Here is a 25,312-nt window from a genome sequence, read left to right on the forward strand (position 1 = left end):
TGCTTCTTAAATCCCTCCCTCCAAATATTCTGCCTCGGGCTGGGCCATGTGCTCCGTCACAACACTGATGTGACTGCGAGCTCCAAGGGATGTGCCCCCGACGTCGCTCGAGCCTCCAAAGTGAAGCTTGGAGCGAGCGATGAGCACTTGGGCGGGACACACCACAATCTCCTCGTCACCCTTGCCCGTGTCGTCTCCCTTCTTGACGACAAGAGGGAAGAGAACGACACGAACCACGGCGCCTTGAGCCTCAAGGTCTTCGTTCGTCATGTTTGCGCTGCCGCTGCGCTCGTTCATCATCGAAGCGTTGAATTGAACGGTTGCGGCCAGCTCGCCATCTGCATCGTACTCCGGTTGCAGAGGCGGCAACATCATGTACTCAGCTTTTTGAGTACGCATCTCAACTGAGAGGCCCACGGCCTCCTTCATCACGCGTCGTAGTTGAGATTGGATCTGATCCTCCAGGTTGCCGGGCGGCGGGAGGATCTTGCATAGGGTCTGGAAGACAGCCTGGACGACGGCTTCTGTATCCAGGTCACGTTGGCGCTTGAAGCTATCGCGCTTCGCCAGTAGTGTTAGGGTCACGGCGCGCCATTGTCGCACCGCTTCCGGTGGGCCAACCTCAGTCAGCAGCTTCTCCAGTGACTTGAGCTTCTGTCTTTGCTCTCGGTCCATGCCGAAGAGGTAGCGGGTAAAGACAAACTCCCAAATCATGTTCATGGTCATGGACATGAAAATGTCTCGACGCTTAACACGGTCTTTGAGGTAGGTATCGACATCGGAACCGTCGAGGACGGCGTTATCCAGTCGATCGATGGTCTTCTCATCATTGATCTCGCTTGTCAAACGACAGGCGCGCATATCGGAAAACTTGGAGAAGCGCAGCACCCATTGCTGGACGTGGGAGCAGAGCTGCTGACAGCGATGGTCGAAGTGATCCTCGTCGCGGAGGTTGAGGAAGTGCTCATCGCTGGCTTTGGTCTCGAGGATTTGGCGCTGCATTTCGCGTATCTTCTCCTTGGCAGTCTCGAGCTGTTCGCGCAGCTTTGCGATTTCATCGTCCTTTTCTTGCAGAGTCTGGTCCAGCTGGCCTTGGGCGCCACGCGCGTCGTCGAGTTCGCGGATGATGGTTGCATGGCGAACCTCGAGATCAGTATAGCGTCTCTTGTCTTTGTTGGCAAGCTCGGCATTGGCGCTGGCGAGGCCATCGTTGACCTCGGTCAGGCGGGAGACTTCGTTTTGGAGGAACTTGAGGGACTGCCTGAGGGCGTCGATCTCGGCGTCGCGGTCAGCCAGAGTGGTGACGGCGCGCTGGCTGACGCTGGTCTCGGCCGTCGCACGCGCGTCACTGAGGGCGCGGTTCTCGGCCAGGAGCTGTTCGACCTTGTTCTCGAGCTCGAGCACCTGCATGCTCTGTCGTCGACGCATGCTGTGGGGCCGTGTGGGCGAACGGGGCGAACCGATGCGGCCCTCGCCGAAGCCGTCCTGAAGGGCAAATCGAGTCAGTCGCAGGGCCAGAGGCGGTGAAGGTCGGAGAGACGGTGAAGGTAGATGTAGATCAAGAGAGGCAGGGAGGCAGGAGTATAGAACTTACATAAACATCGGCCATGTCCTTGGCGCGGACACGACCTTCATTTGCAACGGGCGTGGTGTTGTTTTGGGTGCGGAGCGTCCGTAGATCGCCGCTCATTCGCTTGTCGACTCGACGAAGCGGCGGAGTGGGGGTGCCTGACGAGCGTTGGATGCCTGGACTCTCAGGCCGCAATTTGAGCGGCTCTGGCGTGCGACGCCGCGAGAGGCTGGTATTGGACAGGGATCGGCGCGCGAAGGCTTCAGGCCGCGGCGATGATTGGCGTGAGAGCGGCGGATTGTCCGACACGCTGCGAGATGGCGTGGATGTTGCTGATCGTGCTGCCAGTCCCGCTGCAGCCGCTGACACCGCTATTCCGGCCACACCTGCGGCTACCAGCCCCCCGTATTGCTTCTTCTTCTCGGGCTCCGGCGTCGCGGATTGCGCCGGCGGCTCGCGCAACACGGGCGTGCCTCGGGGCGACCGCCGGAGCCGTCTCTCGCTCGCCGGCTCCGGTGTCTGTAGTCCGGCGCGTTCCCGGCTTGCACGCTCCCGGTTTGCGCGCTCCCGGCTGGCCGCATCACTCCAGTCTCCGCTTTGAACACCACTGTCGCGCTGCTGCTCCTCGTTCAGCGCCTTGCTCCGTCGCTGAGGGTGTGGCGAGTCTCCCGCGTAGCCGCTGTCCCGGTTGGCATCCAGCTGCTTCAGCCTGCGCTTGGTCGGCTCTGCCTCTGCCTCCGGGACTTCTGGTACTGGCTCTAGAAGGCGAGAAGGTGACCGTCGAAGTTCGCCCACTTCAGATCCTAGCTCTCCGAACGACGTCGGTGTTCGGCTGTCTTCCCTCAAAAGACCACCCACTGGCTCCTCCATGTCGGATCCTCGGCGGAGAAGTCCCTGGAGGGGTGGACGAGGTAAGTCGGTATTTCCTCGTCCCAGCACAGGACTTTCCGCCATGTCATCATGGTCAAGCCATTCGTTTTGTCGAGATGTCTCCTTCCGGCCTGTGAAACTGTCCCTGACCACCACTGGTTCGTGGTCCTTGCTCTTGCTCTTGCCTTTGGTCCTACTTGACTCCTTAGCCGTGATTGTCGTATTGGCTTTGTCCCGACCCTGGTCCTCAAAGTCCCGCTCGGTTCCCTTGATTGTCTCTTTTGGCTTGTCACTGCTTCCCCAGAAAGCCTCGTCCATCTTGACCCTTGGCTTCTTTCTCTCGTGAAATGAGCTCTGTCCAACGGCAGCAGTCTTCCTCACGTGAACATCCTCTTCCAACCCTTGATCATTGAACATCTCATCTTCATCTTGCACTCCTCGGTCCGTAAACTTTCCCACGTTTCCCTTCGTCTTGCTTCCAAGCTTGTCGACAAGAACCGTGGCCCCTGTTGCGGCAGCTGCCGCGGCTGCCACTATTTCAATGGCGGATGTTGTCTCTTCCTTGCCGTGCGGTGTGGATTTGGCCCTGCCCGCCGCCTTATAATCTCTCGGGGGGGTGACAGGGAGGGACTCGTGGTCGACCTTTGGTGCCCGGGCCGATGTTTTCGACTGGCTGGCTTTGAGGCTAGGCGATGGCGCGACCCAATCATCCACGAAATCCATATCATCATCCAGTAGACCTGAGCCCTGTACATGATCGATGGGTTTAAACTCCTTCTTCTTCTTCCCATGCTTGGTAGGCTCTTCCAACCGGAAATCTCGTGGATCGGGAGCTTGTCGTTGAAGCGAAGGTAAGTCCTCGTATGGCGTCTCATGTACTCGATCGTCTGCTCGTTCAGAAACATCCCTGGAAATAGCTCCACCAGACAAGTCTCGGGCATTGTCGACACTAATTGCAGCAGCGTCTTCCATCACCAGGGACTTCTCGATTGTCTGGGTGTCTGGTTCCGGGGTCACCTCTGGTGTGGGCTGTTGGGTTTGAGTGGAGCTCAGCTTTCTCTCCTTCTTTTTCTTGGTCTTTGAGGTAGGAGAGTCCTTGGGTTTGTCATCGGCGACTTCTGTTCTATGGCTGCGCTCGAGGACAATCACGGGATCGCGTGTCTCGTCTCCTCGAACCGGGACAGATGCCTCTTCCTTCTCCAGAGAAATCCCGCGCGAAATCTGGGTGAGGGATGGAATTGCTGGCTCCTCGGCACCCTTCATGGCGATATCGACATCCATGGGCTTTGGCTTCGCTTCCTTGCCTTTTCTCTTGAGAGGCAAAGCCCACTCTTCATCGTCCTTTTCCCGCGATCCACTTGGTTCTATTGACTGGGGGGCCTCGGTATCAATGGATCTGGTCAGCTCCAACGGTGGGCTGGGTTCAAGACCAGCCTCAGATTCAATGATCCGCTGAGACTCCGTGAATGTAGCGCTTGGCTCATTGAAGGCCGGGAGATCCATCTCAACATCAGGAACTGACATCGGAGCGCTATCAGGCTTGCTCCTGATACCAATCTTCTTGACGGGCAAGGTCCATTCATCATCATCTTTGTCGTTGGCTGAAATCGGTAGGGGCTCATCCATAGCTTGCTGGACTGGGGTCTCTTGTTGCTTCTCGATGATTGACTCGTCCGCGGGTGAAGATTCGGCAGCCGCCAGTGACCGTGCGAGCTTCTTCGCGTTCTTCTTGTCCTTCTTAGACTTCTTAGTAGGAATCTCGGAATCAGGTTCCTGGATGGTTTCGTCTAGAATAGGGATAGGGGCAGAGGCATCTTCAGCTGGAGGGTCACTGGCGGTTGGCTCCTTCGGAAGGGCAACCTCGACCTGGGGATCTTGCATGGCAATGTCGCCCGAGGGTGCACCTCGAGGGAGATCTTCGTCCACAGGCGAGTCTGGGACAGCGGCTTCTTGGGCGGGGATGTCTTCAACGGGCGAAATGCCAACAGAAGAAACATCCACCGGGGTAGCTTCAACAAGAAGGACCTGTTCGACAGGTACTTCGAGAGGATCATCGGCAGGTGTGGAAACGTCGACCTCCATTGGCTCAACATCGGGTGCAGGACGAGCTTCCGGGACAAGTTCAGTTGTAGGCTCCAGAATATCTTGAACGGGGTTGCCCTTCTTCTCTTTTTTCTTGTCCTTAGAGGTCTTTGTCTGGAGGTCTTTATCTTGTAGCTCTTCGGTAGGGGTTTCTTGGTGCGTCACGACATCAGGTGCTGCGAGCTCGCCCATGTCAATTTCCTTGGCAGCAGCTTCTGGCTGTTGTGGAATAAGTTCGATGGCTTCCTCAATGGTAGGCTTGGTTTCCAAAGCGCGTGGGGCCTCTTCCATCGGACTTGGCCGATCAGCGATTTCAGGAGTCTCCAATTCTCGAGATGGGGTATGCTCTCGAGGTTGCTCGCGTCCGTCGAAAATGGAGATGGACTCATTGAATCCCACCGAGGCCTCGGGAAGCAGTTGGATGTTCTCGGCAGGTGCCTCCTCAGTCAAGGGCACAGGTTCAGTCATTTGGATACCTCCACTCATCACTACTGAGCTGGAAGGCTCATCATCAGGCAGAGCGTCGGCGTTGCCCTTCTTGTTCTTCTTTTTCTTATCCTTCTTTGTGCGCTTTCCAACCGAACTATCCGGCCACGCATCCAAAGAGGGTACTTCCGGCTGAATCATAGAGGCATCGAGCGGGGTTTCAGAATCAAAAGGTTGTTCTCGGGTGTCTTCCGGCGCATAAGTGGGCAAGGGAAGGTTTGAAGCTTCAATTTGGGTCACCGACTTCATGTCTTGAAGCTCATTGAGGTGTTTGTCGGTCTGGACCTGGCCAAGCTGGTGTGGGTCGTTCAAGTCGTGGTCGTTCCCCAAACCGGGGTGTCCGGCTTCGGGGGGATTTTGGCTGACCGCCTCTTCAACGTCAAGCTGCATGGGTGTTGAAGTAGAGGCGAATTGAGCGGTCAGCTCGCCAGATTCCTCGACTTGTGCAGCGAGCTTAGCCTTTTGCTGCTGCTTCTTCTTCTTGGCCTTCTTGGACGTGGTTGCACCCCGCAAGTCATCCTCCTCTGTCTTTGCTGGGTCGGCCGCGGTCTCCACATTGGGCTCTTTAGAAGCTTCAGGCTCCTCTGCCCGAGTCGACTCATGAGCAGGCTCGCCAAATTCTCCCAGCTCCTTGGGAGGCTCAGTATCAAGTGGACGGTCAGCTTCAAAGTCATTTGTCGATGTCGTCTCAGCTAGCGTCCTTGGCTCAACTGCAGCTTCCGGCGCCGTTGCAAGCTCGGGATATGCGTTTGGCTCTGCAACAGATTCAAGCTTTGTGGCTGTCTCGGCTAATGCAGTTGCAGGTTCTAGCTCCCGTGCCGACTCAAATAGCTCAATCTCGGCCACTGCCTCTTTCACAGGTTCAGCTGGTTCCAAGTGGACATCAGCTTCGGGCTCCGTTATCGTCTCAGATTGCTCGGGGATGGCATCCAGTCCCTGGGGGACCTCATTCGATTCATGAGCATGTTCTGGCTCATTCGGTATCTCAGATAACTGAATCGACTCCACAGCAGACTCTGGCTCGAATGCAGGCTCAGCAGGCTCGCCTTCGGTAGCTTTGCCCTTCTTCTTTTTCTTTTTCTTGTCCTTCTTAGAAAGGCGGGGGCCTGGGAGTTCACCTTCCTGCTTCTCTGATCGAGGTTCAAGCTCCAGTCGAGAATTAAGTGTAGTTGCTTCAGCCTCTCGCGGAATGTGCAGCACATTTCGAGACCCGGATTCGTTTTCTGCCGTGGGCTCGACATCGAACTCAAGTTGGGAGTCGGGCTGAGCCTCAGCTTGAGGTTCCGGCTGAGATTCAGCCTCGGGTTCCACTGGAGGTTTGGTGACAGTTACTTCCGCCTCGTGTGCCATTGAGGGCTCCGTTGGAGACTCAGTCTGGGAGATCAAAAGTTCTTCTCCCAGAAGCTCGGCAACCGAGTCGAGAGTAGAAGATGGTTGATGTGCCTGCTCTTCAAGCTCCATTTCCTTTGATTTTGCCTTTGTCTTCTTTTTCTTCATCATGTCCTGCTTAGAAGTTCCGGTGCGTTGAGCGTGCACATCATCCTTCTGTTCCACCTCAAGCTGAGCTTTGACGTGCGGCTCAGACTCGGTAAGGGCAGATCTTTCAGCAACCAGAGGTGGGACTTCAAGAGCTTGCTCTGGCTCATCATGTTGAGATCCTTCGGTAGCAAGCGTTACTGCTTCTGGCGTTTCGACCAAGTCAACATCCTCTACTTTGTCTTCTCGGTTCTCCTCGGAAGGTCCAAGGCTCGCAGAGTCCCCTTCCTCCTTGGTGATGAGTTCAGGTTGGGATTCGGACTCAGTCTTGGGCTCCTCAGAAACAGCGAGCTCAGCAGCACGGTCCAAGTCGAATGGCAGCGTAGCTTCCTCAGTTGGCTGAGATGGCTCCTCAAGGTCAAAGGCGACAGATTTGCCCTTCTTCTTTTTCTTTTTCTTTTCCTTCTTGGAGAGGGGGGCATTCTGCTCATCTTCTTCCTTCCGCTCTGGCTCGGGTAAAATCTCGCGGTCGACCTCAGGTGTCGGAACAATCCCTGGAACTGGCTCGGGTCTTGTCTCTGTCTTCTCTGCGTTCTCAGGTTCAGCCTCAGGTGTACTTCCGGCCTCTGGAATCGCCTCAGCATAGAGGGAACTTTCAACCACCGGAGTAGTCTCTGACTGGACCTCTGAAACGACGTCTAATTCAGCCTCCCGAATGAGTTCACCCTCCGGTGTGTTTGTAAGCTCTGGGGCGAGCTCTGTCTCTACCGCGGGTTCAGCTCCTTGTGTTGATGTTGTCTCAGGTTCAGCGGTATCAACCTTGGTGTCCTCGAGTGGCCCAGATGTGAATTCATTGGGCGCTGTGTCTTTAGTAGGCTCAGGGGTTTCCACGGTATTAACGGCTGCAGCCTTGGCCGCCTTCTTCATCCTTTTTATCTCCTTCTTAGAGAGGCCAGCATATGGGTCGACAAGGTCTTGTGGCACGGTTGTAGCCTTAGGTGTGGCCTCGGCTTCGGGTTCAGGCTGAGCTTCAGGGACCACAGGCTCGAGGTTGTTCAGAGAATCGGAGGCGGGTTCAGTCGGTACTTCGGACTCTTCGAAAGCACCTGGCGACTTCTCTTGGTCAGGGTAAATGCTTCTAGAAAGACTGGAGCCAGGTTCGTCATCTTGCTGTGGCTCCTCAGGTGGCGGTTTGCTGTGGAGCGCTGCAGGCTCGGGTGCAGGATCAAGAACGGGTTCGAGAGAAGAATCAGGAGCGTTCTCTGGCGCAGGCTTTGGCGCAGGCTCTGGCGCAAGGTCGAGAGCGGCTTCAGGTTCATTGACAAGCTCTGCCCCTTCAAGGGAGGCGGAACTCGAGGCCTTGTTCTTCTTCTTTTTCTTCTTGCTCTTCGTAGACGTAGACTCTTTCGGCTCGTCCTCCTGTGCCTGCTCAGGCTCTGGTTCAAGTTGGCGCTCAGCTTCCAGTGCTGTTTCAATGGTAGGTTCGACAACGTCAACAGGCCTGGCAGGTTCAGAAATGTTAACGGACTCGACGATCTCAGCAGTCTTGACTTGTTCAACAGACTCTAGTGGCTCCACGACCTCCCCGGCTTCAGCGGACTCAGCGTCAGGCACTTGGACAGGCTCAGCCGGCTCATTACTTTTCGTCGGAATAGCCAGCTCAGAAAGACTAGTCTCAAGCGCGACCGAGTCCTCGGGTTCCAAGGGCCTTTCGGGTTCATCTAGAGAGTCAGCAGCGGAGCCCTTGCTCTTCTTTTTCTTCTTCTTCTTTTTGTCTTTCTTAGACAGAGTAAGATTATCTACCACCTCCTCTTTCTTCTCAGATTCTGGCTCGGGCTCCGCGATGACATCTTCCAGAGTACCAATAAGGTTCAGCTCATCAGCGCCCTCAGAACACGGTTCAGTGGACATTGCTGGCTCTGGTTCCAACCCGCGAGTGAGTTCGGGATCATTTTCCTCTGCAATCTGACCCTCCGGTTCGGGTACGAAAACCTCGGAGGTGGGCCCAGGGGCAACCATTGCGTCGGGTGCAGGAACGGTCATTGTATCTGTTTTTGTCTCGGCGGCGACTTCAGGATTGGTTTCATGGATATCTACTGTTCTCGGCGAAGGCTCGAAAACGTCAGTGGTAGCTTCAGGGACGAGTGTTGCCTCAAGTTGAGCAGTGTCAGTCGGCGCAGATTCGGGGCTTATATCAGCTGGTTTCGGCTGCTCAAGTTCCTGCGATGCCTCAAGGTCAACGCCCTTGCCCTTCTTCTTCTTCTTTCGCTTTTCCTTCTTCGTCAAGCCTCCGTTAGTATTGTCGTCATCTTTCCTCGTGGAGTTCGGTTCAGCCTCGGCGGCTACTTCAGGAGTGGGTGAGACCTCGATCTCGGCTTCTGGTACGTTGGCCACATCCGGGGGAGGGTGTGTCTGCTCGCTGAGCTCCTTGGGTGTGTCCTGTGCCTCTACTTCGGGTTTCGTGTCCAGTTCAGTATCACGCCCAGCCGCAGGACCGATGGCCACAGCCTTGAGCTCGCTAGGTTCAAGACCAAGCTCAGCGGCTTCTTGCGCAGATTCGGCGGGCTCTTGCGTAGGCTCAACCACAGCTTCGGTGGATGGCTCAACAGGGATCTCATCTACCGGTCCTGCAGAGTCGGCCTCTTTCGGGGCCTGAATGTCTTGTGGTGATTCAGTCTCAGCGTCTTGACCCTTGCTCTTCTTCTTTTTCTTTTTCTTGTCATTCTTTGGCAGGGCAAGGGCGACTTCGTCCACGTTTTGCTCGACGGGTTCTATCTCGAATTCGACAGTGACCGTCTCCTCAGTCGCGACGATCGACTGCGCTGAAGTGGTGGTTTCGATAGGTTCGCCAGGCGTCTCGGCAGGCGTTGGCAAGGTCTTGGGGTCAGACTTCGGTTCGGTTTCGATCTCAGGTTCAGCTGTAGGTTCAGTAGATTCGGCCTCGACATTGGGCTTTTCTCCAGCCACAAGTTCTGGCTCAAGGGCATCAGAAACGCTCCGGTCCACCAGTTCATTCTCATGCGCAAGTTTGGATTCAGTTTCCAGGTTAGGATCAGCTGCGGGTTCGGCAACAAGCGGCTCAACCACAGATGATTGAGTCTCGGGGTCGACCAGATGTTGAGTCTCAGTTTCGGGCTTTGATTCAGCTTCAGTCTCGGGCTCAACTATAGGTACAGTCTCGGGTTCAAGTCCAACCGTGGAGGTTGTCTCATTCTCAAGCTTCGATCCAGAATCGATGTCCGGCTCGGCGGTCGACTCGGCAGCCGGTTCAGTCTCGGGCTCGGGCTTCGATTCAGGCTCGGTGTTGGGTTCAGCCACAGATTCCGTCGGTACCTCAGAGGTGGCCTCGGGTTCTTTTGGCGTCTCCGGCTCGACTGAGGACTCCAAGGCAGCCAATGCCTTGGCCCTCATCATCTTCTTCTTCTGCTTTTTGGACAGGCCAGCATATTCATCGTCATTTTCCTGCTTCTCTGTTTCCTCCGGCTTTGCCTCAGACTCAACAGGTGTCTCGAGGTCGATGACAGGTTCCTTCCCCTTCTCTTCCTTGTCCTTTTCAGAAAGTCCCAGGTTCCCAGCATCAGCGTCGGCCGCGGCGTTTGCGTCCTTTTCCAGTTCCGGTTCCGGTTGCGGTAGAGGGTTGGTCTTGGGGTCCTGCAGGATTTGAGAATCGTTGTCTTTAGCCTTCTTGATCTTTTTGTCCGTATTGGACATCTTCGGACTGAACCCACCCCGCTCGTCTTCAGGATTAGCATCTGGCTCCAAGCTGGATGCAGGCGGCTCTCCAGTTTCATTGGATTCCACCAAAGTAGATACGTCGGCCGGTGCCGTGGTTTCGGCCTCGGGGACTGGCTCCGCGGCAGGGGTTTCCGTCGTCTCGGTCTCCGGCGGAGTATCTTCGCTAGGATGCGCAGCCTTGTCGACGACTGAATCGGCCGCTTCGGTTGCAGGTCCAGCGCTGGTCTCTTCAGACGGAGTAGCAACTCCAGACTCAGGCTCCGTAGTCTCCTCGAGTGCAGCCTTCTTCTTCTTCTTTTTCTTTTCCTTCTTGGACTTTTTAGTGGGAAGGGACTCGGGATCCTCGGCGGAGGGGACCGGTGGTTCAGCGGGAGGTTGTTCGGAGGCAGACGCATCGGGGGCATCGGCAGCCGGAGCATCTACTGGATCCTGGACGGGTGGGGTTTCTAGGAGGGTTTGGACATCAGCCGGCTTTGTCTGCTCATCATTTTCTGGGGCAATTTCGGGGATCTTCTCCGGATCCAGGGGAGTTGTGGATTCGTCAGTAGGGGGGAGAGCCTCGATGGGCTCTTCACTGCCCTTATCCAGCACGTCGAGACCATTTGGGGAGGCTTCATCCTTGGCAAGATCCGTGGTGCCATTGAGATCAATTTCTCGGGGGGCCGAATCAGAAGGCTCCTGAGATACAGGCTCGCCCTCCGGCAGTTTCTCGCCGTCGTCGAGGGAGAGAGAGTTCTTCTTCTTTTTCTTCTTGTTCTTCTTTCCCTTCTTGGGAGTCTCAGGTTCGGCCTCTGGCTCAACGGGAGCTATTTCTGCTAGTGACTCGGATTCGGCAGGTGGAGGGTTCTCAGGATTTTCCTCTACCGGGGGTGAGACAACCACTTCTTCCTGGACAGGCAGTTCTGCCTCAGTGGCTACCGCAATTTCATCGAGCAGCTTCGGTTCTTGAGTGAGAGACGCTTCCGTGAGGAGCTCTTCAGTGATAGGCTCTTGAGTGGGAAAGTCTTCTGTTGCGAGCTCTTGAGTGGGAAGTTCCTCAGTGATAGGCTCTTGAGTACGAGGTTCGTCTGTGACGGGCTCTTGTACGGGAGAATCATCCTTGACAAGCTCTTCAGTGATAGGCTCTTGAGTGGGAAGTTCTTCTGTTGCGAGCTCTTGAGTGGGAAGTTCCTCAGTGATAGGCTCTTGAGTGCGAGGTTCTTCTGTGACGGGCTCTTGTGCGAGTGACGCCTGCTTGATGGCCTCTTCAGTAATGGGTTCTTGGGTGAGAAGTTCTTCTGTCACGTGCTCTTGAGTAAGAGGCTCCTCCTTGGCAGGCTCTTGGGTGAGAGGTTCTTGGGTGAGAGAAGATTGTGCAGAATTCTCAAGTGGTGAATCCTGGAGTGTGTCTGGTTCGGTGAGGGACACAGACTTGGTCTTCTTTTTCTTCTTCTTGGATTTCTTTCCGCTCATCGGCGCGCTCTCTTCATCGGCGGGGACCTCCTGCACCTCTGAGATCTCAGCATCACGAGTTACCTCAGTAGAATCATCCACAACAGGACCATCAGACGGCTTATCAACTCCAGAGTCCTCAGTAACTTGGGCGGGGTCAACTGGCGTGTCCCCAACCTGGATCTCATCGGTTGGCGGGATTTCACCGAGGTCGGGGGTTTCCTGAGGAGTCTCGAAGATAGGGGCCTCTAGAGGTTTATCGACACTAGATTCCTCGACAGGCTCAATTGGCTGAACAGAAATCTCCTCAGGCTTGGGCTCTTCAGCAGGAGTTTCGGAAGGCTCCTCAGCGGATTCAGCAGGGCCAGGTGATGGCTCCTCGGCTTTAGGCTCCTCGGTGACTTCTTCTTGAGCAGCCTGGTTCTTCTTCTTCTTCTTGTTCTTCTTGGCCTTCTTCTTCGAGGTTCCGTCTGTTGGTTCAGTTGTCTCAGTTGCCGGGGACTCAAGTGCCTGGGTCTCAACATCCTCAATGGCACTAGCAGGCTCATCACTGGTAGGAATGTCCCGCGTGACATCGTCGAGAACAAGAGAGGACTCCTCAGGTTGGGTAGACTCGAGGTCAATCGATGTTGCTTGGGAATCCTCTACTGGAGCATCGTTTTGGGAGAAGAGTGGTTCGGAAACATAAGACTCCAGAGTGGGAGGAGGCTCATTCACCGTCAGTACGTCGTCGGCCTCCGGTAGAACATCGGTCTTGCTCGCAGCCTGGTCGAGTTCTTCAATATTCTCTGGAGTTTCAGTTCCAATGTCCCAGGCGGAGAGAGCGTCGTCTGAGAGGTCTGCCCCAGGTTGTTCGTCAAAACTCTTCTTGGTGTCGGGTTCAAGCGCCTCCGTGGCTAGAGTTGCGTCCTTCTCAAGCTCCTGGGAACCTTCGAGAACAGAGGGGGTGTCATCAGCATCAACGGACTGATCGTTGCCTTCCGAAGGTGGAGTCGGGGTGGTGTCCTCCTGAGCAGCAGCAAGGGGAGTGGAAGTCTCTTCTGGCTCCCAATGGACTGACTTTCTCTTCTTCTTTTTCTTGCCCTTCGGGGGTTCAGCGGTCTCTTGATCAATCGCAATCTCGGGCTCGGGCTCGGTTGCTAATACTTCAGGTGAAGGTCCATCCACTGGGAGGGATTCCGTGACCGATTCAGGCATATCCTTGGTACCATCGGTATCACCAGACTGTTCCACTTCTTCAGACATGATCGGCAAGGGCTCTTCGGATGGCATAGAGGTTTCCAGAGTCTCAGGAGGCGCAGGGTCTTCAGATTGTGCACCCTTCTTCTTCTTCTTTTTCTTCTTTGACTTTGACGGGGACTCCGATGTCTCGACTAGAATGGGCTCCACGACAGACTCCGGAAGGGGCTCTTCAACAGGCTCGGCAGTAGGTTCGGGAGCATGCTCAGCGACTGGCTCGACGACGGGTTCCACAGCTTCGATAACAGGCTCTGAAACGGGCTCTAGAGCAGGTTCAAGAACTGGCTCGACGACCGACTCGACGACCGGCTCAACGGCCGGCTCAACAGCAGATTCAGGAGTGGACTCGACCACTGGCTCGACAGCAGGCTCGACAGTAGGGTCGACAGTAGTCTCGACAGCAGGTTCAGGAGTAGACTCAACCACTGGCTCGACAGCAGATTCAGGAGCAGGCTCGACCACTGGCTCGACAACCGGCTCCGAAACGGACTCGACGACGGGTTCCACAGCTTCGATAACAGGCTCTGAAACGGGCTCTATGGCAGGTTCAGGAACTGGCTCGACGACCGGCTCAACAGCTGGCTCGACAGCAGATTCAGGAGCAGACTCGACGACTGGCTCGACAGCAGATTCAGGAGTGGACTCGACAGCAGGCTCGACAGCGGGTTCAGGAGTAGACTCAACGACTGGCTCGACAACTGGCTCCGAAACGGGCTCGACGACAGCTTCCGAAACAGGCTCGGCAGTAGGTTCAGGAGCACGTTCAGCGACTAGCTCAGGCGTAGCTTCAGGGGCATATGCCTCAACTTCGGGAACATATGTATCTGCCGAGAGAACATCACTTTGTGTGGAAGAGTTGATTGGTGTTTGAGCTGCATCTTCCAAGCTGGGCTTGGGGTCAACGACTGCAAGTTCCGTCTGTACTCGCTCTTCTTCCACTGCGGCTGCTGCCTTGCTCTTCTTCTTCTTTTTCTTGCTCTTCTTGGATTGGGGCTGCGTAGTGTCCGCCTCGACCACGTCTGTGCTTAGCTCGCGAGAGGCCGCGGCTGCGTCCTCGGTTGGGAGAGCATCAAAAGATGTTGTAATAGGAAGATCCGGGCTAGGTGTCACTGCCTCGGGCTCAACCACGGCGTCCAGACTTCTGTCAGTTGTGAGAGCCTCAGAAGGTGTCGTATCAGGCTCCTGAACATCAAGGCCGACTGTCTCAGGCTCGACTATGGCGTCCAGACTTGTATCGGTTGCAAGGACGTCTGGCTCCTGTTCGGCAGGCTCCGCCTCATCCAAAGCCTCGGCCAAGGGCTCCTCAGAGTCAACAGTGGTAGAAACGACCTTTTCCAGAGACTCAGGCTCCGTTGAAGGAACCTCTACAGGCTCCTCCACGACAGAGCTTAGCTGTTCCTCGGTCTTCTCGAGCTCGGTGGGCACGTCCTTCAAAGCAGGTTCCTTAGTAGAAATCGACTCCTCGCCCTCGCGAGCCTTGACATCGTTGGGATCCTCTTCAGCTAGCGCAGGGGGCTCTGCAGGGTCAGTGAATACCAGTTCCAGACCCTTCTTCTTGAGAGCCTTCTTGATCTTCTTCCTGTCCTTTGCTGCCAGACTTTCCCATGCCTCTTTCGTGTATTCGTTCTCAGCGGGTTCGGGAGCCGCTTGAGGCATGGGCTCAGTGGCGGGTTCAACAGCAGCCTCAGCAGGTTCAGAAACAAGCTCAACGGGAGGTTCAATGCTAGCCTCAGCAACAACTTCGGGGACGAACTGGCTAACAGGTCCAGTGACCAGCTCAGAGGTATGTTCCATGAGAGGTTCGGCGACAGGCTTGGGAACAGCCTCGGTGATAGTTTCGGGTATCACGTCCGTAGTAGGCTCAGGAATGATCTCTCGAGCAAGTTCCTCAGTCACAGGTTCGTTCTCCAGTACCGTCGGGATGTCGGCAACAGTCTCGGTGTTGGCCTCAGGAACAACTTCTCCGGCGATGTCCTCACCTACAGGCTCCTTCACAGTCTCAGTAACAGCTTCAACCAGGGGCTCGGCGGGTTCGTCAGCGGCCTCGGCGATAGGCTCAAGAACGACTTGTCGGGCAGTGTCCTCGCCTGCAGGCTCCTTTGCAGTCTCAGCGGTAGCTTCAACTAGGGGCTCGGCAGGTTCGGCAACGGTTTTGATGATGGGTTCAGGGGTGACAACGCGGCCGACTTCCTCAATCACAGGCTCCGATATAGGCTTAGCAACAGGCTCAGCACTGGGATCCGGGAGGAGACGGCTGAAGCTGTTCCGGAGCCAATTGAAAGGAGTCACCTTCTTGGCAAACTGCTCCTTGGTGTTTGGGGCTTCACGAGGGGCGGAGAGCGGTTCCTCAGGATCTGGGTCCTCTGAGCCACCTCCCACAACGTCTGGGATATGCTCGTCCACGGAGGTCAAGTCGTCTAGATCATCATGTAGGTCGTCATCATCGGGGCCATTCTGTCTGGTTGGCGTGGTCTCAATCGAGCTTGTTGGGAGGGCGGTGTTGTCGACTGCTCTGAAGGAGGGTGGAGTGAAGTTGCGGAAATAAGAACTTCGGATATTGGTCATAGCCTCAACGGGCTTTGACTCCGGCCTCTCGGTCGATGACTGTTGCGGAACATCCTTGGCCAGCTCATCTGTGAGGACTGGCTCACGAGAAGGCTCGGGCTCCTTGGTCAATGACTCTTGGAGAACATCCTGAGGCAGTTCCGCTGTGACCAGCTCACGAGAAGGCTCGGGCCCCTCGATCAATGACTCCTGGGGAGCATCCTTGGGCAGCTCGTCTGCAATGACTAGCTTGGGAGAAGTCATAGGCTCCGTAACCTCCAGAGGTGGCTCATCTGCAAGGGCTAGTTCGCGGGAAGCCTCAGGCTTGATGGCCGCCATGGGGAGTTCAGCTGTATGAACTAGCTCAGGAGAAGCCACAGGTCCCTCGATCAATAACTCTTGGGGAACATCATTGGGCACCTCGTCTGCGCTGACTAGCTTGGGAGAAGCCTTAGGCCCTTGAGCCTCCACGGACGGCTCATCTGCAAGGGTTAACTTGCGAGAAGAGTCAGACTTGATGGCCTCCATGAGCGGCTCATCTGCGAGTAATGGCTGACGAGAAGGCTCAGTCTCCTCGGTTGAGAGCTCTTGAGTATCAGCGGGCTGGTCATCACTAGCAACAAGCTTATGAGAAGATTCGGGCTCAATAGCCTCCATAGGTAGCTCATCTGCAACGACTAGTTCGCGAGAAGACTCAGGCTCTTGGGGGACTTCCACAGGCTGCTCATCTGCGAAGACGAATTTGTGGGAAGGCTCGGGCTGAATAGCCACCATGTGGGGTTCATCTGCGAGGACTAGTTCTCGGGAAGACTCAGACTCTTGGGGAACATCCCAGGGTGCCTCATCCGTCAGGACTAGCTCGCGAGAATACTGGTGATCAAAAGCCTCCATGGGTGCTAGAACTGGGAACTCCGGCCGAAACTCAGCACGGGGAGTTGATTCCCCTGATCCTGCGTCCTCATCACTTGGCATGGTTGGGAGATTCGTGTCAATTTGCAGGTGAGGATCTGCGAAATGAAGAGCTTCAAGGCCAGGGCCGAAGTAATCAGAATTACGATGAGACTCGGGCTCAGGTGAGTCCCGCTCGCTTGCTTCTGAATCTCGCTCACTGGCTTCACTTGGGGGGAGCTCTGGAAGCTCAGCTTCGTCCAAAGGCGGGATGTTGCGGGAGTGCTCGACAAGGTACAGCGGCTTGAATTCGCGGCTGCTGTCCCAAGAGGTGGGGCGGGCTGCACGCCTCGAAGAGCTGGGAGAGTAGTCGGCGGCAGTGGTAACCGGAGAGCCAGCAGGTGGTGAGGACCTGTAGCCGATAGGAGATTGGGGGCTTGAGCGATTGGCAAGACGGAGTTGGATGGGGATCGCAGTATGACTAGGCGACTTTGTCGGTAAGTCATGGCTGCGACGTCGTTGGTGTGTCATAACCTCACGCTTGAAGGCGCGTAGCTCGGGTGGGGTGTCTGGTCGACTGTCGGGAAGAGAGGGCAGCTCTCCGGGTGAAGAGTAGGGGCTCCCAGGTTCGCTGGGGGGGAGGGGAAGAAGGTCGCCATATTGGGGGTCAATGGCGGGTTTGATGGCTCGGGGAGCAACCTCGGGGTCGAAGGTATCAAAACTTCTGACACGGCGGATATCGCCGAAGGCATTATGCTCCTGGTCCGACAGAGGCTCTGAGGCGTTCAAGTTGGCAACGACAGTCGCCGCAGCCGCCAGGCCGACACCCGCGCCAAGGGTGTCGGCATTATCTAAAAAAGAATCCCGCTTCCCGTCCTTATTGCCGTTGGATTTGAAGAGACTGGAGAAGACACCACTGGACCTCTTCTCTGGGTCCTTGCGGTCTCTGTGATCCCTGCTCCGGCGAGAAGAGCCAGAGCCGGGGGCAGACACGATAGATTTGATGTCGTCATCGTCGAACCGCGAAGGCTTGCTGCGTCGATGTCCTCTATCTCGATGACGGTCATCGCCACGAGATTCGGACACGACAGAGCTGACATCACGGTCATCAAAGTGTTCTCGTCTGCGGTCAGTAGGGCTGCCACGGTACCCATAGACATCCTCTTCGGTTCCGCTCCTTCGCTTCTCCTTCTTGCTTCTGCGGCTGCTGGAACTACCGATGGAGATTTCTGAGGGCGCTACCGAGCGTGGAGGAGAGTCGTAGGTTGCAGAATCGCGCTTCGATTTCGACCTACTCGACTTCCTCGGGGTTTCCCACTCATCATCGGACTTGATGTCTCTCGACGAGCTCTTCCTCGACGAGTGTCGTTCGTAGGTGCCTACAAGAGCAGAGACACGAGACCCGTCGTCATTATAATACTCTCGGTCCTTGTGGTGCCTCTTAGGCTTCGGGGGGGCATCCCACTCATCATCAGACCGCGCATCTCTTGATGGGACAGTTCTCGACGAATGTCTGCGGTGCGAGGAATCAATGGGAGCAGACACCTGTGAGGCATCCCAATCATCATCACGGCTTCTCCTGTGTTTGGACTTTCGTGAGCCATCTCGCTCATTATCGCGTCTGGATTCCCGAGATCGGGACCGTGATCGACTATCCTTGGCCAGCTCATGGCCGACAAACGCGAGCGCGCCAAGAGCAGCGACCGGTGCAACGAATCGGGTCATATCGCCACTATCGGAACCGCGCCTTCGCTTGTCGTGCTTGGGAGCATCCCACTCGTCGTCAGATCTCGCGTCTCTGGATGAGTATTCACGAGGGGAATGTCGGCCACGGTGGGACCCGATAGGGGCGGAGACTCTGGAGACCTCATCGTCATCGTAGTCACGACTTCGGTGGTGTTTCTTGGACCTCTGTCGACCAACGTCCTCCCAGAACATTTCCTTGACCTCCTCCCGGGGTTGCACAGGTTCAGGGTCCATGACGCGGCTTACACCCTCGTCTTGAACTACCACGACCTTGTCACGCCTGCGCTGTTCCCTCTTGGTTTGTCTCGGGGGGGATACATCGTCGACGCGGGCGGCAACTTCATCGCTCGGCGAGCCTGGGATCTCGGACGGTTGCGCACCAGCAAGGTAATCAAAAGGCTGCTCTCGTTCGGAATCTGTTGGAGCACTTATGCTCTCCTGAGGAGTCTCGACCTCGCCTAGAATAAACCCAGATTCAGGTGCTTGTTTCGACACAGGGATTCCGGCAAAGCCGGCAACGGTCTCGGAGTAAGGCTTCTTGTACCAGTTGTCACCGTTTGCATCTTGCACTCCTGGAGGAGATTCTCGTCGGGCAAAGGAAGGATCTTCGATAACCATGTCGGGGTCAAATCCAGTGTCCTTCAAGCCAGCGGCCACGGTAGCTGTGAACTCGATGTCATCCGCATAACCACCAGGCATGCGCTCCGTCATTGGGCTGGTAGGTTTCGGGCCAGGAATCGGGGGCTCTTGGCTAGCGTCGTCGGCGTAAATTTGAGCGGAGTGCACAGGGACATCTCGAGTCTCATGGGGTAAACTTCTAGCGAGTTCTTGATCGTCGACAGAAGGGAGCTCGATTTCCGGTTCATTGACAGGCTCCTTAGAGCTAACGGCCATCGCGGCTGCGATAGCACCCCATCGGTGGGCCTTGTTCAGACGAGGGCGAGGCTTGTCAGAAGACTCCGATCGGACGTAGCCCTCGGAGTCACTTCTGCCATCGGGGCTCTCGACCTCGAAGCTTTTGGTCTGGTTCTCCCCCCAACTGACAGACTTGGAAGAGGGGATTGCATACATGACTTCGCCCTTGGGTCCGATGATGACATCGTCCACTTCAGGCTTCGAAGTTGGCTCTGCAACGTCTCTTGTTGTCTCTTCAACTTCCCTGGTTGTCTCTTCAACTTCCTTGGTCGTCTCTTCAACTTCCCTTGTTGTCTCCCGCGCATCCGGGATCGGTGAAGGCTCACGGCTATGAACTGGCGTGGGATAAACCAAGTTGAGAACAGGACGCTCTCGCTCTGCAGAGGGATCTCTTGATTGAAATCTCGGGGTATCGAGGTCCCTTGACGAAATGCGGAACCGGTTTTCCTCGTTGGGGAAGATTTTATTGTCGATTCTCACATCCGCATCAGGTCCATCGTAGAGACTCTTCTTTGGATCCTTGTCCTCCAGATCCGGGGGCGTGACAATAGTGAAGGTTTCGACAGAAGTGTCTCGCCACTTATCCACAACGGAGGGTTCTGGAGAGGTACTGCGAGAGCGGATCTCGTCAGAGGCAATCTTCCGCGCGATCACTGACTCGCGGTAATACTTGTCCGCTTCGTCTTGGACAGCATCTCTTGGTCGAGAGTTGTCACGGGAGCTGTCCTCCGAAGACTTGCCCCTGCGCTGCTCTCTTGCACGATCCTCCTCGACGGCGATGGCAGACGCCATTGCAGCTGCTGCCACTGGGATAGTGGCGCGCTTCGCTTGGTCGTAGATGGACATTGCTTGGTGCTGTTCCTCTTCGTATTCATGACCTTCTCGAGGATCCCTGTACCGAGATACGTCCTGTGTTCCCTGTCGGTAGTCCTCGACCATCTTCTCAATCTCATACGAGTCTTTGCGGCTCAGTCGAGCATCTACCGCCGAAGTTCTCGGTGGTGAGTCGTCGAAGGTGGGTTCACGCTCCACTGTGACGACCGTGGGCGTAAGCGGTCGTTGGGGAGTGGTGAATTTTGGTGTCATAAAAGCATCATCAGCAACCTGGTATTGGAACGGGTCGACTACCACACTCGTAATCGATTGCGTGGGCTGCGTGGGCTGCGTGGGTTGGCTTGATCCCGTAACAACTTGTTGGCCTGCCATGGTTGACGGGGGGAGCTCTCGTCGCTCGTCGCGCGCATCGTACTTGCGACTCTCGACGCGTGTCTCCGGTTCATAATCGACTGTGATCTCCTCCCCATGGCGTATGTGGGACACCGGGTCCCGGTGGGGTATAATTACAACGGCCGTCTCCTTATCCTTTCTCTTTCTAAGGGTATCGTCATAATCATCAAATCTTGAAGACCCCTTGGGGTCTCGGTCATCAGCATACTTGGAGGGTTGAGAGTCTCGGTCATCGGCAGGCTTGGAGGGTCCAGGGTCTCGCTTGGACCTGCGAAGCTCCTTTTCCTGTTGCCGTTGTTGACGCTCTTCGTCTCGTTCCCGACGCTTCGAGGCCTGGTACCCCTCCTCGTCCCGATAGCGTCGGTTCTCAAGGTCCCGTTTCTCTTCCACTCGGGTTTCACGTCGCTCTCGCTTCGAGTCCTGGTACACCTCCTCATCCCGGTGGCGTCGGTCCTCAAGGTCCCGCTTCTCTTCCACTCGGGCTTCACGTCGCTCTCGCTTCTCCTCCTTGCGAGAAGACGAAGATGCAACTGCAGTTCCGATGGCAGCAGCGGCGAGGCCAACCGCAGCAGCCTCACCCCAATGACTCTTATCGTCAGATTCTTGACGAGAATGGCGAGAATCCTTGCGGGTGACGTCCTCAAACTTCTCGGCGTTGTACACCTTTGAAGACACAGGCGCCTTGGGGATGGGTTGCTGCAGCGGGACGGGGGCGGGTCGCGCGTGGTGAGGGAAGTCTTGGCGGGATGAGATGGAGGTTCGGTTTGCATCAAACCTCGTAGTCTCGGGAGGGGGGACTGGGTAGATGGGCCGCTCATTCGTGATGGGGGCCGATGAGCGGTACTGAGGTTGTGCTAGATCCCCAAAGCCACATGGGGTATTGATCATCCCACGCAACGAGTTGTAGGGACCAAAGAGGCGAGGGTCAACGACAGAGCTCTTCTGGCCGTAGTCCCGGTAGGCTGAAGGAGAGTCTGTGCTAGGACGATAGGCAGAGATGGCAGTAGCAGCGGCTGCGGTCGCGGTTGCAGCAGCGGCTACTCCGGCAGGCTTGATGGCCTGTGAGACAGCATTGCCACCGCCGTATGCGAGCACTGAGCCGTCACTGCTAGAGGACTCGTCGTCTGACGCATCCTCCCAGTCAGATTCGTCGTCGGAAGAGTTGCGATGGGGTTTTGAGCTGCCCAGTCCGCGGCTGTTATCTTGCTTTTGGCGACCGTATTTGGATGCCATCATAGATGCTCCAACTGCACCAGCCGCGCCAAGCGCAAGGGCCTTGCCTCGGCCAGAGTGGCGATTTTCCTCTTCATTCTTCTGCCGCCTCGCCAGGTCAGTCAACTGACGACCAAGATTCATAATTTCGGCATCTGGATCCCGTTTGTGCCTCGCTGGCTGCTGCTGTTCACGCTCCCGCCTTGGAGGGAGCTGTTGCGGCGCGTCAGCCCTTCGGAATTCTTGTGAGGCCCTCCGACTCCGGGGGCTAAAGCTGCGGCTCTTGGTTCCTTTGATGTATCCAGCGCCGTAGGCCATGTCGGAATTGACCGAGGACGAGGACGAGTTGCCAAAGTAAAGAACGCGCCGCTTTTTCTTGGCGCGGCGACGCTGCCGGTTGTTCTCCGAAGGGGCGCGAAAAAAGGTGCCAAAGATGCCGCCGAATTGCTTCGTGTCCTTGTACCGTGAGATGTCCAGCAGGGATGAGTCGCTGGAGCTGGTGAATGAGAATGTCGGGGAGGGAGTTCGCGCGCGGCGTGCTTCTTCGGGGGGTGGCGGCGGCTGGTTGTAGGCAGGCATCGCGGGCGGGGGCGGCGGCCCTTCTGTGTATGGTTGACGCGGGTCTCGAGGATCATACCGCCGTCGCCGGTCGCCCTCCGGGCTCCGGGCGCGGTTTCCTCGCATCATGGTGCCGTTCTATCGGCGTGTCGATTGCGTTTGTGGTGTTTTGCTGGAGTTTGTTTTGGCCGTCGGGTTCAGCTCTCATAGGGACCCCGTCGTCCCGGCCCGCTAAACAGGCGGTGGCTGGGGTGGTCCTACCCGACACTGGCGCTAGGCCCCGTCGTTGGCTCGAGATTCGAATTGGGTGGGGCTGAGATTGGATCTGCCGCTGGGTGCTGATGAGCCTGGGAGGCCTGGGCGCCTAGCCAGAAAAAATAGACGGCCCTGTGATCCAGAGCTTCGGACGAGGGCTGATCGTTTCGCGACGACCACAGGGGTGGGATTGCCTATTCAGTGGGCGAGAAAGCAATGGTATGGGTATGCTGCGTGGGTAGTAAGAGGGAGGCCGCCAAGGATGTTCTGATATAGTCGATAGCACGACGCTCACATGCCGTCAGGCCGCCACACATTGGTCCAGCGGATGCGTCATCTCCACTCATTGCCAGCTGGCAGTCACATGCGAGGACACGTGCCATGGTCGCTTTCTGGGCCGCAGCTTATCACCAGCCTACCAGCCTCTCAGCCTGCGTGCTGCGACTTGGGTGGCTACACGTTGATCGTCCCTTACCCTAGACCTTCTGAGTCGGCGCGACGAGCCCCAGGAATCGTGTGGTTTTAATGCTGTCCTTTCGAAACGTCGTGCCTCTCGAAGACGTGTCTTGGTACCTCTCATAAAGTTGCGGATTATACCGATAGTTTGTTTCGTTCATTGGGTCCATCCGCCTATTCGGCGTTAGTCAACCATCCACACGAAGGAACTTAAAGACAACTGGAATGCAGCTCACGGGATACAATAAGCCATCATGGAAGCCCAACTGATTAAGTAGATAAGGTGCCCAAGGTCTTCATTGCCCAACAAACTCCGCCATCCATGTAAAATCCCAACCCAACCACACGGTTACAACGAACCCCATTACCATACATGAGCCCCAGCTGCTGGTCCAGTAGGGCAAAACCAGAATGGCGCGCATCAATATCCACTTACAACCTTAACCTTGACGTGCATCCCCTTGGCGGGCCTTGCCGTCACACCACCCCTTATATCAAGCTTCTTCTCGTCTGCGAGTGCTGGATCCGCGAGGGCAAAGTCGAAGCGGCCGATCCACGACGCCAACAGACAGGCAAATTCAGCCTTGGCGAAGCTCTGACCGATGCAGCTTCGCGGGCCGTGTAGGAATGTCAGGAACGCGTAGTTGCTGCTGGCGCCTCCGCTTGCGGCTCTCTTGTCGGCCCCTTCGCCGCCCGATGGCATCCACCGCTCCGGGTCGAAGTGTTCGGCGTCGGGACCCCAGAGCGAGCTGTCGAAGTTCGTGGCCCAAGGGACAAGCATGATACGGGTGCCTCGGCGGACTGGGTGGCCCAGAATAGTCGTATCGTGGACCGTCTCGCGGACCGTGACCGGCACGGGGCTGTAGTAGCGGAGGACTTCGTTGCAGACGGCGTTGAGGTAGGGCATGCGGTCGATGTCGAGACTGGTGATGTCGACATCTGAATCAACAGACGGCAATCTCTCGCGAATCTCTTCTCGCAGTCGGCTCTGGACCCCAGGATATCGACACAACAAATAGATGGCCCACGTCATGGCCGATGCAGTCGTCTCATGCCCGGCAGCGAGGAAGGTCATGAGCTGATCGACGAGATTCTCATCCGAGAAGCCGCCGCTCTCAAGAGCCACAGAGAGAATGTCGACATCGGGCTGTTCCTTGTTGGTGATATTGGCCTTCTTCTGCTGGATGAGATCTCGGCACACGGCGCGAATCTCGTTGGCGGCCGCGTTGATATCCTCGTTGCGACGCACCGGTAGCGCACTGAGGAGCCGAGTGGGGACAAAGAAGCCGAGCACGGCCAGAATCTGAGCCTGTCTAGACGGCTTGAAGACCTTCGAATAGGTTTTGGCGAGAAGACTGTTCTCGTCGCGGATTGCGCCAAAATCGGACCCCATGCCCGCGACGCCGATAATGTCTAGCGTTGCTCGCGACGCCCACGACATGACTTCCACGTCGGCCTCGCCCTGGGTTCCAAACTCAGCCGTCATGGCCTGCGTTGCCTCGCGGGCCTTTTTCCAGAAGACAGGATACAGGTTCTTGACGTGTCGAAAGGCAAAGGCTGGCGTCAAGCTGCGTCGCTGCATCTTGTGCTCCTCGCCTTCGGCTAGCAGCACGCCGACGCCGAGAATGCGACCGAGCGACCATCTGACCTGGGACGGCTTCGCAAATGCGTAGTTGTTGGTGACCAGCACCTCGGCCAATGCCTTTGGCGACGCAATTAGGAGACGCTCCTGGTTGAGAAGACCACGATACCGGATGAGACCGTCATGTGGGATCTCATTTATCCTACCCCTCGCGTCAATCCTGAGTACTTGGCCAACGCAGTAGCAGCGCACTGAGACTTACCACTCTCGCATTGGAATACCCGAAGGTTCAGCAAAAATCCTCTTGCCCTGACCAAAGAGCCAGTGGTTGCCCGTGGGCTCGGGGAGATGGCGCAGCGGCGAAACAAATATAGGATACACCCACAAGGACCAGGTCACCCAGATCATCAGCCCAGCAATCCACAGCATGGGAAAGCACCCAAGCAGCGACCACCTAGTCCATTTGTCCTGGGCCCAGGCGATCAGCAAGGTGCTCGCGAAGGCGCCCCCCGTGATATTCTCCCAGGGAAACGCCATGGCGGACTGTTCTTCGACTTGGGGGAGGGTTTGGGAGAGTTGAGATTAGAGAGTTGCAACACGAAACACGGGCGACAGCAGAAGGGTGTAGCCAAGATCTCAATGGTGCCGGAGGATGGCACGGGGCGTCTCGACTTTAAGCGAATCGCCCACCTTGGACGTGCGCAGATTCGAGTATACCCGGGAGACGACTGATGTTTGAGAGTCTCGTAGGGCTTCAACCATCAGCCGGAGGGTTTCATATCGGCCACGAGAGTCCGATCGGTCGTCAAGATTCGCCGCCCCAACGGACTCTTTCATCGCAATCCAAAACCCCGGTCCGCGGGCACCTTGCACTGCACCAATGAGGCCTGGCCGATCTGATGCGCTAACTGGAATCGGTCCTCCATTCGAGGTGCAGCTCAGTGAATGCGGAGTGGCCTGGAGCGGAGTGCGGACTTTTGGCTTGGTCGTGAATGCATATCGAGTTAATTATGGATTCTGGAGTGGATGTGTTTCTTCTT

At 56.4% G+C, this 25,312-nt stretch overlaps 1 protein-coding gene across 1 annotated transcript; it reads right to left on the reverse strand.

Annotated features, from left to right (window-relative positions):
- Positions 1–6: 6 nt before the first annotated feature.
- BGZ61DRAFT_525218 (uncharacterized protein) lies at positions 7–24,809 on the reverse strand (the record flags this gene model as incomplete). The annotated part of the gene is made up of 6 exons (XM_046252723.1): positions 7–1,485; positions 1,595–8,073; positions 8,125–16,810; positions 16,856–22,117; positions 23,127–24,474; positions 24,535–24,809. 6 exons carry the CDS (start codon positions 24,807–24,809, stop codon positions 7–9), a joined length of 23,529 nt encoding a protein of 7,842 aa, XP_046111800.1.
- Between the last annotated feature and the right edge of the window lie 503 nt (positions 24,810–25,312).

The sequence above is a fragment of the Ilyonectria robusta genome (assembly GCF_021365365.1).
Source record: "Ilyonectria robusta strain PMI_751 chromosome Unknown BGZ61scaffold_1, whole genome shotgun sequence".
Taxonomy (NCBI): Eukaryota; Fungi; Ascomycota; class Sordariomycetes; order Hypocreales; family Nectriaceae; genus Ilyonectria; species Ilyonectria robusta.